General features: G+C 43.6%; 1 protein-coding gene and 1 long non-coding RNA gene across 3 annotated transcripts in view; one reads left to right on the top strand and one right to left on the bottom strand.

Annotated features, from left to right (window-relative positions):
• Uvrag (UV radiation resistance associated) overlaps positions 1–15,188 on the bottom strand; it is a 208,816-nt gene that overhangs the window by 91,996 nt on the left and 101,632 nt on the right. For both annotated transcript variants that reach the window (XM_050154442.1, XM_050154443.1), the window contains exons 8-9: positions 8,426–8,552; positions 239–323 (exon numbers count right to left, since the gene is read on the bottom strand). In XM_050154442.1, coding sequence (XP_050010399.1) covers positions 239–323; positions 8,426–8,552 — 212 coding nt within the window. The remainder of the gene's footprint in view (positions 1–238; positions 324–8,425; positions 8,553–15,188) is intronic.
• Positions 2,744–4,231, top strand: LOC126508930 (uncharacterized). The gene is made up of 3 exons (XR_007594009.1): positions 2,744–2,807; positions 3,133–3,215; positions 3,819–4,231. It is a non-coding gene; the product is annotated as an uncharacterized lncRNA (long non-coding RNA).

Here is a 15,188-nt window from a genome sequence, read left to right on the forward strand (position 1 = left end):
GGAAGGCGAGAGATGCCATGGTGGCAGTGCTGTGGCCTGGGTGTGGAGAAACCGTGTTCGTGGTTTAGGTGCTAGTGTACAGTCAGTACTCACAGATAGATATCTGTGGAGTTACTGAACGGGGTGCTGAGACACACAGACACACAGGATGTAAGTCAGTAGCAGCCTTTTAAGACGCAGCTATGCGTAATGTCCCTGTACCGTAACACTCAGAGGAGCCGTGCTCGGCTGCGTTTACCTTTTTGCGGTGCATTCCTTCCTCAGCTCGCCCAGGGATTCCTTCTGATGCTGGAGCTTGCCATGCTCAGTCGAAAACGCGCTTCCTACAGGGGCGAAGGACAGAGACAACAATGGCAAATGTAACACTGCGGACGTGATGCTCAGCCACATCCGCACACGCAGAGCTCAGCTCAGTCACATCTGCCCACACAGAGCTCAGCCACATGCGCAGGCACAGAGCTCGACCTCTGTCCTGGCTGTGAAGGGGTAGCGAGTTAACCGGCAAGGGGACATCGGTGCAGAGGGTTTTGAGATGGGTTAACCAGACAAACTGCTATGGGCTCAGTCGACAGTGGTCCAGTCTCTAGCAGAAGCCAAGCAGCAGGACTCAGACTCTGCCCATGGGGTTCTGGACATTGACCAAGAAACCTTTATGAGACTTTCAAACTTCAGACTTCACTCCTGAAAGACGGGGTAACTCATTTTCAACCACAAACTCGACATAACATTCTTGAGAATATAAAACGCAGGACAGGAAAGTTACCTGTATTTTGACTGCTACACTACAGTTCATATAAGCAGTTTTATGAACCTTCATCTTGCTTGTATATATTTTAGTGAAAATCACAGGGCACAGGAAATGTGCATTATGTCACAAGCGTTTTTACATGGTGACAGCCTGAGGTTATGGCTGTATAAAAACTCACGATTATACATTTTTATCTCACAGGTTCATACTTGAATCCTATTACAAAACATTTCATTTCCTCTCGGTACTTGCTTTAGTACGTTAATGACTGGTGTGGGTTCATATGCCTGAATTCTGTGACTATATGGAGTGTCTGAAGCTCAGTTTTGTGATAATAAAATCCTTTCCCATCCTCCACTCTGAGAAAATGAGCGCTGGTATTCTTGACAGCCCAGGCCTGATTACATCTCCAGAGGTCCTCTGGCAGAGAGACACTGTAAAATCCTGACACACTAAAGCTGTGCATTTGTCAAAGGACTTTGCTTCATCAACTGTGATGCGGCAAGAAGAGCGACTGGAGTCTTCTGCACGCCTGCCCACCTAGGGAAGATCAGAGAACAGGCCGACTTGGACCTTAGCACAAAATCCACACTTAAGAAGTTTTTGTTTGTTAATTTAACCAAGGACTCCAGTCATGCTAGACAAATGCTGGATCACAAAACCAAACCCCTGGCCCTAAGCAATTTATACCCAAGGGTTCTGTAAGCTCCTTTTTCTTCTCTTTCAACTACAAAGACGATAAATGGAAGACTAAGTAAGACCCCAAACTTAAGGAACCCCACTCATCTTCAGAAGCTAAATATCCTTCCTGAAACTTTCATCTGAATGATTTTAGACGACATTAGGTTCACACTCACCACCCACATGTTAATGACCAGTGGCCCTAGATTCAGACAGAGAAACGACATTAGGTTCACACTCACCACCCACATGTTAATGATCAGTGGCCCTAGATTCAGACAGAGGACTCTGCACCCTTGCTGCGGTGCCGTTGCTGTCCCATCGCTGCTCTACTGCATAGGACCTGTAGTGACGCCTGGCTCCTGATGCTGGTTACCTGTGCCTTCGCTCTTTGTACTTTGTTGTTCTGGCTACTAGCTGATAAGATAATCAACTAATTAACTGAGACAGGGTCTCACTGTGTTGTGTTGAACTCACAGAGATCCTCCTGCCTCTGCCTCCTATGTGCTAGGATTAAAGGTGTGCATCACTATTCCCAGCCCCAGTTTAAATATTCTAACAACCTCTCCAAATAACTGACTTGTAGTTTCGCTGACACGCGGTGCTCACTTTCTGCTTGTGGATTTGTCCTTTACCAGTGCCTTCCCTCGGTCTAAAATGGGCTCAGCTTGTCTTCCTTCTGCCTGCTTAGGTTACTGATTTGAGGCCTTTCCTTTTCTTTTTAAATAGAGGTGTCAGATTTTCCTCTAAGCTTTTTTGTTATTTTACGTATTCCTTTAACATTCATGTTTTATCTTCACTCAGTTCAAAACGCTCCTTGATTTGCCTCAGCATTTCTTCTTTTTGACCCGTGGCTTGTAATACATGCATTGCATAATTCCTAAATTTTTAGAATTTTCCCGATCTTTCTGACAGCAATTTCTAATTTATTTTTACTTTGCTGAGAAAACTACTCTGTGATTTTAATAATCTTATATTTGTGTCTTTCTTAGTACCAGATAATATATTTAGATTTTTTGGTTGATATGACAAAAAACACAAAGCCAGTGTGCTTGTATTCAAGAGAAATAGTTCTGCTGGGTTAATGATTCCTGGAGAGATGGGAATAAACATCTCCTTACCCCAGACAGGACAACAAAGACAGACCAAACAAAGGATTTTACAGAAGTCTAGTTTGGGGTGACTTACAGAAGCACAGGCAACTTCTGTGCAGACACACCACTCAAGAAAATGTCTCGCTCCTCCAACAACCATTAAAGGGTTACATCCTTAGGAAGGGGCGGGGCCTCCTGTGACAAGGACACTGGCTCTCTGGAAAGTCCCAGCTGTTCTGACTCCACAGAACATGCCCAGAGAACAGAGTTCCACAACAGGAATGGTAAGGTCGTTTATTTTGACCCATTTTCTCCCTGTGTTCAATCAGTAACTCAAAGATGTGTTTCACTTTCTAACTTCAATTATGCCCACTCGTTTGTCTTTCGGGAACACGAGGGTTTTATCTGTCCCTGGAACTGCAGGGTTTTTGGCTCTTCTCCTAAGGGCGCACAGCTGCTGTTCATACAAAGGGATTATGCTGTTACTACGAGAACAGTCTTCATTTTCCAGCCACGTCCTCAGTCTTCCTGTGACTATCACACAAGCCCACACCCAGCCATGAACAATGGATAAAAGCTTCAGCTGAGTTCTCTAACTCTCTTCTACAGAGCCCCCGATGTCTCCAGTGTCCTGCTCATGTCTCTGAACACACCTGGATTTCAGCTGCCTGCGACTGTAGTGCTCTGATGATGTAAGGAAAGCAGTGACTTTGAGCATTATCTCCTTTTTTGTTGGCTTAGACATCAAACTCCTCTCTTCTGTTCTAGGCTGGCACAGGGTGGCCCCGCCCTGAGTACAGCCGTCTTTCCTGTGTTACTTTGGTGCTGTCCTGCTTCCTCTGAGTCCACAGTCACTTCACCTCCACTCTACCTGTCCAGTATTCAAATGCTTATTCCATTGAACCAAACAAGGTCAAGAATTCATTATATATGGAAAGCAGTGAAAATAAATTGTTATCAAACGTTCCTTCCACAGGCCCCCCTCCCTTCTACTGCCCTTCCTAGCTCCTGCTGATTATACCTGGGAACTGCAAGTTTAAAATCCCAGAGGGCTCTCTGCCAGGAAGCTAGAAAGCAGCCTTCCCACCTCTGTCTGGGTATCACTTTTCCTCTACTTTATTTATCCAAATAGACTTCTCTATGCTGGATCTTTGAGGACTGTGTTGTTCTCATCATGGCTATGGACTTATCCCTTATGTCTCTATCACTTCTATCAATGGGTGTTTGGGAGAGAATGAAAAAAATGATTCATTTGCCATTCCCCAAACCACCTTCAGAACCGTCTCCCCATCTAGGCGTAAACCAATGTTCCACCCTGCGGAGATGGAGTCTCTGTGCAATGGAACACAGGCAAGCGCTATACTTTTAACAACCAAATGTCACTGTTGGTGCCTATAAATTTGACAGCCAAAGAATATGAACATTGCTTCCATCAAGAAAACAAAACACAGCTTCTTCAGGCTTTCCTTCGTCCAGAGAATTTGGTCTCAGACTGGCCACTGGCCAGCTCCTGTCAAAGTTAGAGTTAAAACCAATAAACTATCATTTGAGTTTTACATATGATGTCAGATGACTAAAATCAATATTCTCGGACTGCGAAAGTTCTCTCCCCACCAGGCCGTATTTTCTGTACCAGAGTTAGGATGCTGTCCTGTTCATAGATTAAAATTTCCTGCCTCTAAGGGACTGCTTCCTTGTAGCGGGGACGGGAAGCAACTGGTGGCTTCTGTACTTCTACACAACTGTTCTGACTGATGCGGGCAGCACTCACTTTACGTTTTAGATCGGAAGCTTTGACTTTGGGGTTTTGACTATTTGGAGAGCCCACATGATACATCTAGCTAGAATATTACCTATGCTACACTCAAGCCTCTAGACAAGTCTGGACTTTGTCTAGGCTAAACAGCCAGCACAAGCTTTCAGAGTGCTGGAATTACAAATATCACCACTCACCCAGCAAAGTCTTAAATAGGGATGGTTTCACTTTCCCCAACATTTGGACGCTCTGTGCGTACCCCATGAAGGCCCAAGGGGGTAAGCAAAGCTACAGAGCTCGCTTGAAATATTGCCTAAAATAACCACAAAGCACAAGGAGGTGCCTTGCCTAGCAAGCCTAGCTTGGTTCTCTGTTTTGCTTTCAGTCCCTGTAATTCTCAAGCTTTTCTTCCCTAGCTCCAATAACTGGATAGTGACCTCACCTCACGGGCTAGAGAAACACCAGGATATTGTGGAATTCTGGAATCAGTAATACGTAAGCAAGCTGCCCATGCTGTGATTTTCTCAGCTTTGTCTCATTCATGGAAAAAGGAGATACTTCCAAGTCAACTCTGAACTCCTTTAAATTCAACTCCACCTCACACCAACACATCACTGGGTTCCACCTCACACCAATGCATCACTGTGCTCCTTCTACTAATGGTATCTGAGTGACTGAACCAGCGTGCTCACACTGCACCCACACACGTCATACCGAGCTTGTCTTGTCTCCTTGCATGCCTCGTGATCACTATTTTACTTCAACACTAAACTATCTCATTACAATGTGTTATTACTAAGTGGCACTTCCTGAAATTTGGGGGGAGCAAGTGGAAAAACTAGTAAGCCAAAATATAATTCTGCCAGGTGTTTTATTTCTTTATAAAAGTATCTATTTAAGACAACATCAGAATAAATTGCCATAAGTATATTTAATAGTCTTGAAAGTAAGACCTGAAGCTTGCTTTGTGCCTGTGATGTGTCTTCTTCACTCTCCATCCAGAAGCTGTCTGGTTTCTATTGCCTCTTGGAAGCTGCATACAACACAAACAGTCCCAAGGAAGACGATGCTAAGTCGGGCATTGGGAGCTGGCAAGATAGCGCCATGGGAAAATGCACTTGCTTCACAAGTCTCAAGACCTGCCTGTTTTTTTTTTTTTTTTTTTTTTTTTTTAAGATTTATTTATTAAATACAAGTGTTCTGCTTGCATATACACCTGCATGACAGAAGAAGGCACCAGATTTCAGTACAGATGGTTGTGAGCCACCATGTGGTTGCTGGGAATAGAACTCAGGACGTCTGGAGGAACAGTCACTGCTCTTAACCTCTGAGCCATCTCTCCAGCCCCAACCTGCCTGAGTTTGATTCATGAAACTCATGAAAAGAGCTGTATGTGGAGGCAGGCATTTGTAATCCTAGCACTCCTTGGCTGACAGGAGGATCACATTATCAGTACTACTGGCAGCACACCTGTGAGGCACTCAGGTTCGATCCCAACCACCCTGGGAAAAAGCAGCCACCTCCTACAAATACTGGAGAACTACACTCTTGCAAAACATCTACTCGTAAGAGATCTGAACACCTTTCCTTTAAGAACAGGGTTCCCAGCAGCCCGACTTTGATAAAATGTTGGATCTGTAAAGATATATGGACTGAGCCAGACAAGAGACCTTGCCAGCAACATAGTTACTGGGAGAATTACTTGGCTTGACACCCTAACAGGGAAACCAACTACTGATATCTTTCTGAAATAAATAAATATGGACATTAACAAACATCAATTTTGAAGGGATCTATTCACGGCTCAGCTGAAAGCTGCTGCGGGCAAGTTGAGAAGCACTGCCTTCGAGGTGCAGGGAGAGAAAACTTCTAGGTGGGGCTAATTAGGCCCTCAGGAGTTAGAATCACTTGGCAAGCCAACAGCAGGAACAGAAACTCTATTTCTTCTCTTTCTATCATCTTGCAATGGATTTTTATCACCAAAAGCAGGCAGATAGAACAGGAACTTGGTGTGTTCAAATCGTCCACACAAGTGAATCTCCATGGCTCTGTTCTATGTGGCAATGTACTGAACAGAAGATGCAGAAGTAATTCCTTTAGGGCTATCAGAAGAATAAGCAGCAAAATCAAGGTCAAATATCAAACATTCCTGACCTTGTCCCCTCACCAGGCTCTCAGGCTCAGACTTGTATGTGTCTGCCTACCAAGTATGGCCTTGGTGAGCAAGAGTAACCCCAAAGTTTATCAAGTCTTGGTCACTGTCTGTACCCAGCTATAGTCCAGCGCTTTACTGTATTTACCATAGGATCGACATTAGATCCTAACTTCCTGATGCCTCGGTGTTAAAACCAACAGGTCTGGTGCATCGTGACAAAGACTCGTCATTCTTTCTTTGTAGGATCCATCTGCCTCTGCCTCTTGAATGCTGGGAATAAAGGCTTGAGTCACCACTGCCCAAGTAAACTGAATCATTGAAAATTATTTTATTATTTGGTATGCATAGGTATTTTGCCTGCATGTATGTCGGTGTATAACATGTGTGCCTGACCATGAAGGTCAGAAGTGGGTGTTGAATCCCCCGGAACGGAATTATGGATGGTTGTGAATCGCTCTGTGGGTGCTGAGAACCAAACCCAGGTCCTCTGAAAGAGCAGTCAATGCTCTTAATCACTGAGTCATCTCTTCTGTCAAAATTTCTTTTGAACATAATATAAAAATCAGTATCACCTTAAAGAAACGCCAATTATAAATACCATCAGCAAATAGGAAATAAAAATCAAACAGAACCACACTAGTCTTATAAGGCACAGAGAACAGGATTAACTTCAGTTACAGAGACCCAGCATTACAGTATGTTGTGAAGAAGATCTAACAAACAATGGCATATGGGGTTTCTTGGGGTGGTAGACAAAACCTTGAGATTCCATTTCCCACAATTCTCCATATAATATAATCCAGCCCCATTAAACTCCTAGCAAGGCTTTCTGTTTTGTCTAGAAATTCATATGAAAATGCAAACAACCAAGATGATTTGGAAGGAAAACAACTAAATTGAAGAACTTCAACAAACAACAAACACCAGGAAAATGAAAATCTACAGAAGTGAAAGGTATTAGAATGGGCTGGAGCGGAGGGTCCTGCACAGATGACCCTGACCTAACTCACACCAACGTGAACGGGGTGCACAGTGGGTCTCCAAGGAACAGAACGCTAATATTAACCATGGGCACACAACCGATTCCAGACGAGCTGATGCTGTGAATGTGAACAGTAAAACCGTAGAGTTCTGAAGAACACACAGAAGGCCAGTGTTTCTTAAACCAGGCCCCAAAGCCTCAAACATAGACTGGAAGAATGAATGAGGCCGTGAGCTAAGGGTGGGGACCATGCTCCAGCTGAGCATGCCAAAGACAGTCCCTTCATCCATAAAGAACAGCCAAAAGACATCAACTGACACCTTACCAAAGACTCATCTAAAGTGTGTACAATAGCACTGCGAGAACGGAACCCAGAACTTCAAGGGCAAACCCTACACACCGCGCGAAGACCAAATGTGGCAAAAGGGCAAAGATGGAGTCAGGCAAATAAAAAGCTCTTTTGGAAAAGCTTTAAACACCATTTACTAGAGCTGAAGGGAGGTAGCCACACTCCAATCCCGTGATTTACTCCTTGGTTTCTAGCCAACTGAAATGCACTTTTATCTCCATTAAGAAACACGCGCTAGAACACACGTGGAAGGGCTAATTATAATAGTCTCAAACTGGAGACTACCAACAGTGAAAACAAATAAATAAATAAATATATATTTGCATAATGGCTTCAAGAGTCAATTATAGTTACAGGAAGGCAAGGATGACTCGAACAAACATGTTAAAAAGCTAGCACACAAGGGTGTACATATGATTTCTATAAAGTGTATAATTAGGTAAAACCAGTCTCTGGTCTCATAAGTGAAGGTACCTGGTTAGTGTGGTTGGAATTGTGGAGGATGGCGGGAAGCACCAGAGCATGCCAAAGGATCACCAGTCTTTAGTAACGGCTATATATAAAGATTGGTACGTGAACTGGGCAGGGGTAGCACCTGCCAAGATGTGTATTTGAACCAATGGAAAGAAGGAACACGGAGCACAGAGGGAGGCTACTCACCCGTGTCCTGGAGAGCCACTTGCTGCTTCTGCAGGAAGGCCACCTCCCGGCCCAGGGCTTTCTTCTGTCTTTCCAGTTCATTTCGAAGCACCAAAATTTTTAACCGCAGACATTCGCTTTCTTTTTTCTAGGTAAGTAAAATCACAGGAAAATTTATGAATATAAAGAAGGTCACAGCTATAACTGTACATCCACCATGCTTCAAACCAACAGCGGCCAAATACTCATTAACCTAAAGATCTTTGTGTAATTATCAGCAGCCATGACTAAAGACAGAAGTAAGGAAGCACAAGTAGAAACGAACCTTGTCTAGGAACTCAAATCTCTAGCGGAAGTAAGAAGCAGGGGGAACATTAACAGTGTCAGGTGAACACGAGCTGGATGCCCAAGCAGACAAAGATCACACAAAATACCAGGCAGTCAAATCTAATGGCATAACAGAATGATGCATCACAGTCAAATGACATTCATTCCAGAGATGCAGGCTGGTTGTCAAACACATCACAATAGCAAGCTAAGGAAGAACGGCATCTGATATCAATGTGTACAGATAATAAAGGTAGACGTTAAAGACATACAACAAAACACACCACTTGGCTGGGCGGTGGTGGCGCACGCCTTTAATCCAAACACTTGGGAGGCAGAGGCAGGAGGATATCTGTGAGTTTGAGGCCAGCCTGGTCTACAGAGAGAATTCTAGGACAGGCTCCAAATCTACACAGAGAAACCCTGTCTCGAAAAAAACAAAACCAACCAAACAAACAAACCACACTACTTATGAATGATATAAAGACACAAAAGTTTCAGGAACAAAGAACAGTGGAAACACCTTTAGCTGGTTCCTTACATCGCACTTAGTGGTAAGAACTAAGCCCTCTCCCCTAGGTTTAAAAACAGATGAGAAGTTACTTTACTGCACCATGGCAACAAGAAAGGAGCCCAGCGGTACTGGACCACGCTTTTAATCCCAGCACTCAGGGGGCAAAGGCAGGAGGATCTCTGTGAATTCAAGATCCCAGTAACCACGTGGGTGGCTCATAACCATCAATAATGAGATCTGATGCCTTCTTCTTCTGGCCTGAAGGTATGCATGCTGGCAGAATACTGTATACTTAATAAATAAATCTTTAAAATATATATGAACTAAAAAAGAAAGGAAGGGAGGGAAGGAAAGAGAGAGGGAGAGAGAGATAAACTGGCTCAGAGCCTAAGGCGCTGGCTGCTAAGCCTCGCGACAGGTGCTCAACTCCTGAAACTCACATGGAAGGAGAGAATTCACTCCACAAACCTGTTTGGCCGCCATGTGAGTACCATGGCACATGAACAAACAAACAAATAAATGAATGGATTTTTTTTTAAATCACTGAGATTAGAAATGTTTTATAATTGAAATTAAAGAATTATTTGGGGGGAAAAAAAGGAGCCCAGTAGGGTTTTCTTTAGTGATCAGAAGTCTTGGGTCTTCTGACATCACTGAGGGGAAAATAAATAAACTCTTCAGTGATTATTACTTGGGCAGAGAGAGAAAGAGGGGGGAAAATTTTTTTAAGTAAACACGACGTGGCTAGTGGAGGTAACTTGCTCTGTTCCCGGGTGCACACTCAAACTGGGAATGTTTTCTTTTTTCAAAGCACAAAACTTACAAGTTAACGTAAATACAAAGTTAACATGGGGAGACGTGAGCACAGCGTGTTTGTGCTATGGCCCATGTGAGGATGCTGGCCCACTTACAGAAGAAAGAGATCCATTAGCTCAAACCAGGACTGCTGGCTCCCGTTTCTGAGGAGTAAACAAACCCTGCCCGTGTGCATGGCTCTGCTTCCTTGTTCATACTTCAAAGGCGAGCTGATTGCAGCTCTTAGCACAACGTAAGTACCTCCTACCGGGGGCTGCGCTCCACTCAGCTCTGCCGTGCACGTACAGCTCATGTCACACATCCACCCCGATGATCTATCACCTTTAATTAGACTTCATTCACCTCTCAGAAATCACAGACATGCAAATTTGCAAGCACACATTCCTACTTAACGGGTCTTTAAAAGAAAAGCATGGGAAACATTAAACAATCATTTAAAAATGGCAGCTTGATCTATAAATAATATATTAAACACAAACAAGTACTTTCTCATAGATCACACCGGAGCTGAAACTCCTCAGACATAAGTTCCGAAACGACCGTCTCGGGACTATGAAGGTTTCAAACATGAAGTCATGCTGAGCGGTTGGGCCCCTTCCATGGTCATGTTCCTCCGTGTACGGCGCACGTGAACGTCTACTTGGGTGCTGCAAAGGACTCACTAACCAAACTGTGATATGTATTTGTGTGTTTGTGCGTGTGTGTGCACAAGCCAGAGCACCCGTGTCACGGTCAGAGAACACGTTGGGAGTCAGCTCTCTCCCTGCCATCTCTGAACTCGGCTCGTCGGGCGTCGGCGTGGTGGCCTGTTGGGCGTGGTGGCCTGTTGGGCGTGGTGGCCTGTTGGGCGTGGTGGCCTGTTGGGCGTGGTGGCTCGTCGCGTGGGGGCCTGTGCCTTCACCCAGTGAGCCATCTCATCATCTCTTCTTATTAGCAAGAACTCAGTTTGATAAAGATGCAGTCAAAAAAACAAAACAAAACAAAACAAAAACTCCCCTTTTCTATTTTAAGAAAAAGCACTAATTTCTCATAAAAACTGCAATACTAACATAGATTTGCTACTGGCACTTTAAAATTAATTAGAAAAATCTTTTTAATTTCCCAGATTTGACTTCTAACATAATTAATAGTACAGCCTAAATTCTTAGAGATTATCACAATTAACATATTTAAGGATCCTAAGAGCAAAACATTTGAGAAATTAGTGATTAGAGCATGTTTTATCTTATCCGTAGTCAGCGCCAGCAACTGGAAGTAATTAACAATCTAGAAAATGTCTCAGAACTGTGGAAGTTAACAAATTGCTTCCAAATGTCACTTATGGGTTGTTTTTCTTCCATCTACGTGTGGCCAATCATTAAAAGAGAATGCTTCCTCAGAAAATATTTAACCCAATTTATTAATTCCATATCTCAGTAGCATTATCAGTCCAAGAACTCAGGTATGGGCAGAAGATTAAATTATGATAAGAGTTGAGTTTCTAAATAAGAATAAACGCCTACAAACTAGTCTTGTAATGAATCGAATGTATGAAGAAACTGCACATTTCTTGAGCGGTCCAGGGCATGCTGCTCTGAAGAGTCCACATTGGATTAGGCACACGGCACACGCAGGCAAGTCTCCCTCTTTATTCTGTGGCTTTGCCCTGAAAGCCCTGGAAGTGGCTCTAGAGGCCAGCAGGAAGCCACTGTCTATGCCGGGAGGAACCAGAAATGACGCAGGATGCCAGAATTGGAGAAGACAGCAAATAGGTACCCCAAATTCTGTTCAAATCAATCAACTCTCAGACTGAACCCAAAGGCACACGTGTGTAGATGAATACAAAATTGCTCATGGTCGAGAGTGAAAAATGAAGCTGGAATGAGAGCCATGCAGGCTGGAGGCACGGCAGTTTGAGTTCAAGAGAGTGGACCACGCGCTAAAATACATCCCCCAAAGCCAAGTCTCCCAGTCTCCAGATCACACTCAGAAGGTCCGGGGTGGTGTGCAATATCGCTCAGTCCATGAAGGGTCAGAGAATGCGACTCACTCTCTAGGACAGTATGGGCGACCACAAGCCAGCAAAGGTGTTGGAAGGACCAGATAAACACTGAAGGCCACTCAGGAATACGCTCAGATGGAAAGCAAACCACTCTAAATCTAGTGGAGAGCTAGACATTAGTGAGAGGTCTAGGAGGTTTCTGTATCTGGTCAAGATGTGACTGGGGACAACAGGAAAATCAGCTGTGGCTATGCAAGGCTGCCCTACCCTGTACCAAAGCCTAACTGCGCCTCAGTGTCCCCAGATCAAACCTAACATGACACAAAACGGCCACAAACTGCCATCAGTTCCGGGCTACTTTGGAAATGCAAAAGTAATATGTGCTTGTATGAGGGCTTAGATTCAAGCAACAGTATTGCAAAAAATATTAAAATTTGAAGCCAAGACAATGTAGCTTGCTCTATTAAAAGCCATGATTGCTTCATCAAATGCAGAAAACCATGTAAGCCATTCATGAGTTAAACTGGGAAGATAAATCCTGAGTCAGTGCAGACCATTGCTGATGTTAGACCTGATGAAGCAAGAACAGCATTCTTCTCACACCAGGCATGGGTGCTGCATTTAACGGGAGCAGGGCCTGACTTCCTCCTCTAGCCGGGCTCTCTGGGGTGCACTCCCACACCTGGCTGAACCTGCCATGCTGCCTTGAGCTTGCCCGAACTCTAGCAAAGGAGGCTGAAGATATGATTGAGAGAATTAAAGGAAGTCTGCATAAAACATAAATGTCACATTCACAGGCTGGGGACCTCCACATTGTTCAGAGGGAAACTTCACAAATCCTTGTGAAAATTCCAACAGGCTCTCTGGTAAAAAAAACTGAAAAACTAGCTATAAAATGCATTCAGCAAAATAAAGAACTGTGTGTGTGTGTGTGTGTGTGTGTGTGTGTGAGAGAGAGAGAGAGAGAGAGAGAGAGAGAGAGAGAGAGAGAGAGAGAGAGAGAGAGAGAGTGTGTGTGTGTGTGTGAGTATTTGCCCTGCCTGGCTTTTCTGATGAACCTACAGTCATGGCAGCTCGGTGCTGAGGAAGATAGGCCAACAGGTCCATGAGACAGAGACGAAACAGATGCACACGCACACGCATGTGGTCAGCTGACTTTAGACAAACAAGTCAGGGTAATTAATGGGGGAGGAAAAGCTGCTCACCAAGTACTGTTCTGTCAGCCGAACATCAGTTTGGGAGAATGTTTTACTCTTTCTTCATTAAGTTAAAAATAATAACTTGAAATGGATCACAGATCTAAACACAAAGCTCAAACTCTAAAACTTCTGTAATCTTGAATTACACAAAAGATTCTTATAAAAACCAGAGGAAAGACATAAAACATAAAAAAAAATACATCAGACGACTCATTTGGAAAAGTGTTCGCCGTGCAAACACAAATGCTTGAGTTCAACCCCCTGAACTCATGTGAAACCCAGACCAAAGCTGGGCATGAGGACCAGCACTAGCCTGCAGCAGCAGCGCTCGGAGGGCAGAGGCAGGTGAGCTCTGTGAGTCTGAGGCCAGCCTGCCCTACAGAGCAGTTTCAGGACAGCCAGGGCTACACTGTGTCAAAACCAAAAAACCCAAACCAAGGTCCAGGCTCCTGAACCTGAGAGGGTTCTCTGGCTTCCACTGCGCATCCAACACACACGTAGATAGACACACACACACACACACACACACTCACGCACACACATACACAAACATACAAATACAGTAGATTTCATTCAACTTTAAGAACAACAACAAAGCGCAGGCTGGAGAGACGGCTCCATAGTTAAGAATGCTTCCTGCTCTTGCAGAGGACCTGGGTTAGGTTCCTGGTACCCATACATCAGATGGTTCACAACTACCTGGAACTTCAGTCCCGGGGATCCAAAGCCCCTTCCTGACCTCCAGTGGCACCAGACATGTATGTGGTGTGTACACACACACACACACACACACACACACACACACACAAAACATTCATATCTAAAGGAAAAAATAAATAATCTTTAAAACAAATTGTTTTCTTAAAAGAAAAAATGCAAGCCTCAGACTTAAAGAACATTATCCTGAAATACCTATCAGGAAATGAACTTATATATAGGAATAAATATACGTCACATATATTACTAATAAGCACTGGAAAGACAGCTCAGCACTCAGTGCTGGCTGCTCTTCCGGAAGACCCAAGGTTGATTCTCTACATTCACATGGTGGGTCACAGTTTTATGTAACTCCAATTCTATGGATCTCATGCCTTCTTCCGTTTTCCATGCAGTGTGTAGACATGTGCAGGCGAAAAACATTTAGAAATAAATAAACAAACAAAACCCTCCAAGTAAGGCTGAAAAAAATTCTAATTAAAATTTGAAAAGAGTATTGCATGTCTTCTCTCATCAGCAAAAGCCAAAAATAAAAACAATGAAGCAGATGCCCTAAAGAAGTACAAAGGTGGGGGGGACTAGGGGGGCATTTGGGAGGGCAGATATGATGAAAGCATGATACATGTATATGTGGAAATGTCACCGTGAAGCCCATTAATATAGAGATCTAATACACATTAGTAATTAAAATAACAAAACAAATGGAAAAGGAAATCGGAACTGCTTTACACATATGCCAAGACTTAACAGATAAATACATTGTACTTAATGAGAGCCAGGTTTCTCACTATCAGAAAAAGATACTGCAAATAAACAAAATGAAGGAGAAAGCCAGAATAAACTCTGTGGCATTAGAATTAAAAACATTATTATGAACTCATGTTTATTTTCCTAGAGATAGGTATACATTCATACAGAGATAGCCACATCCACTGAGAGAGCTTTAAAAGCAAGAAGCACACCCAGTGACCAGATTTCGTTTCTAAATACCGTCAGCCAACCTAAAGAGAGATGGCTGATGCCAGGGCTAAGACAGGGCAAACACAGAGGAAAGAACACCAAATGATGGCAAAAGAGGCAAAAGTAAACCTGGAAGAGTATTTATCATTTATCTATCTCAGGCTGGCCTTGAATTCACTAAGTGGCGTAGGCCTGCAACTGTACACACATACATTCATCACCCCCAACACAGAAGAGATATTAAGAAAAACAAAATACAGACCAATATTC

The sequence above is a fragment of the Alexandromys fortis genome, unplaced genomic scaffold, assembly GCF_014885135.2.
Source record: "Alexandromys fortis isolate MF-2015 unplaced genomic scaffold, M_Fortis_MF-2015_v1.1 scaffold_77, whole genome shotgun sequence".
NCBI lineage: Eukaryota > Metazoa > Chordata > Mammalia > Rodentia > Cricetidae > Alexandromys > Alexandromys fortis.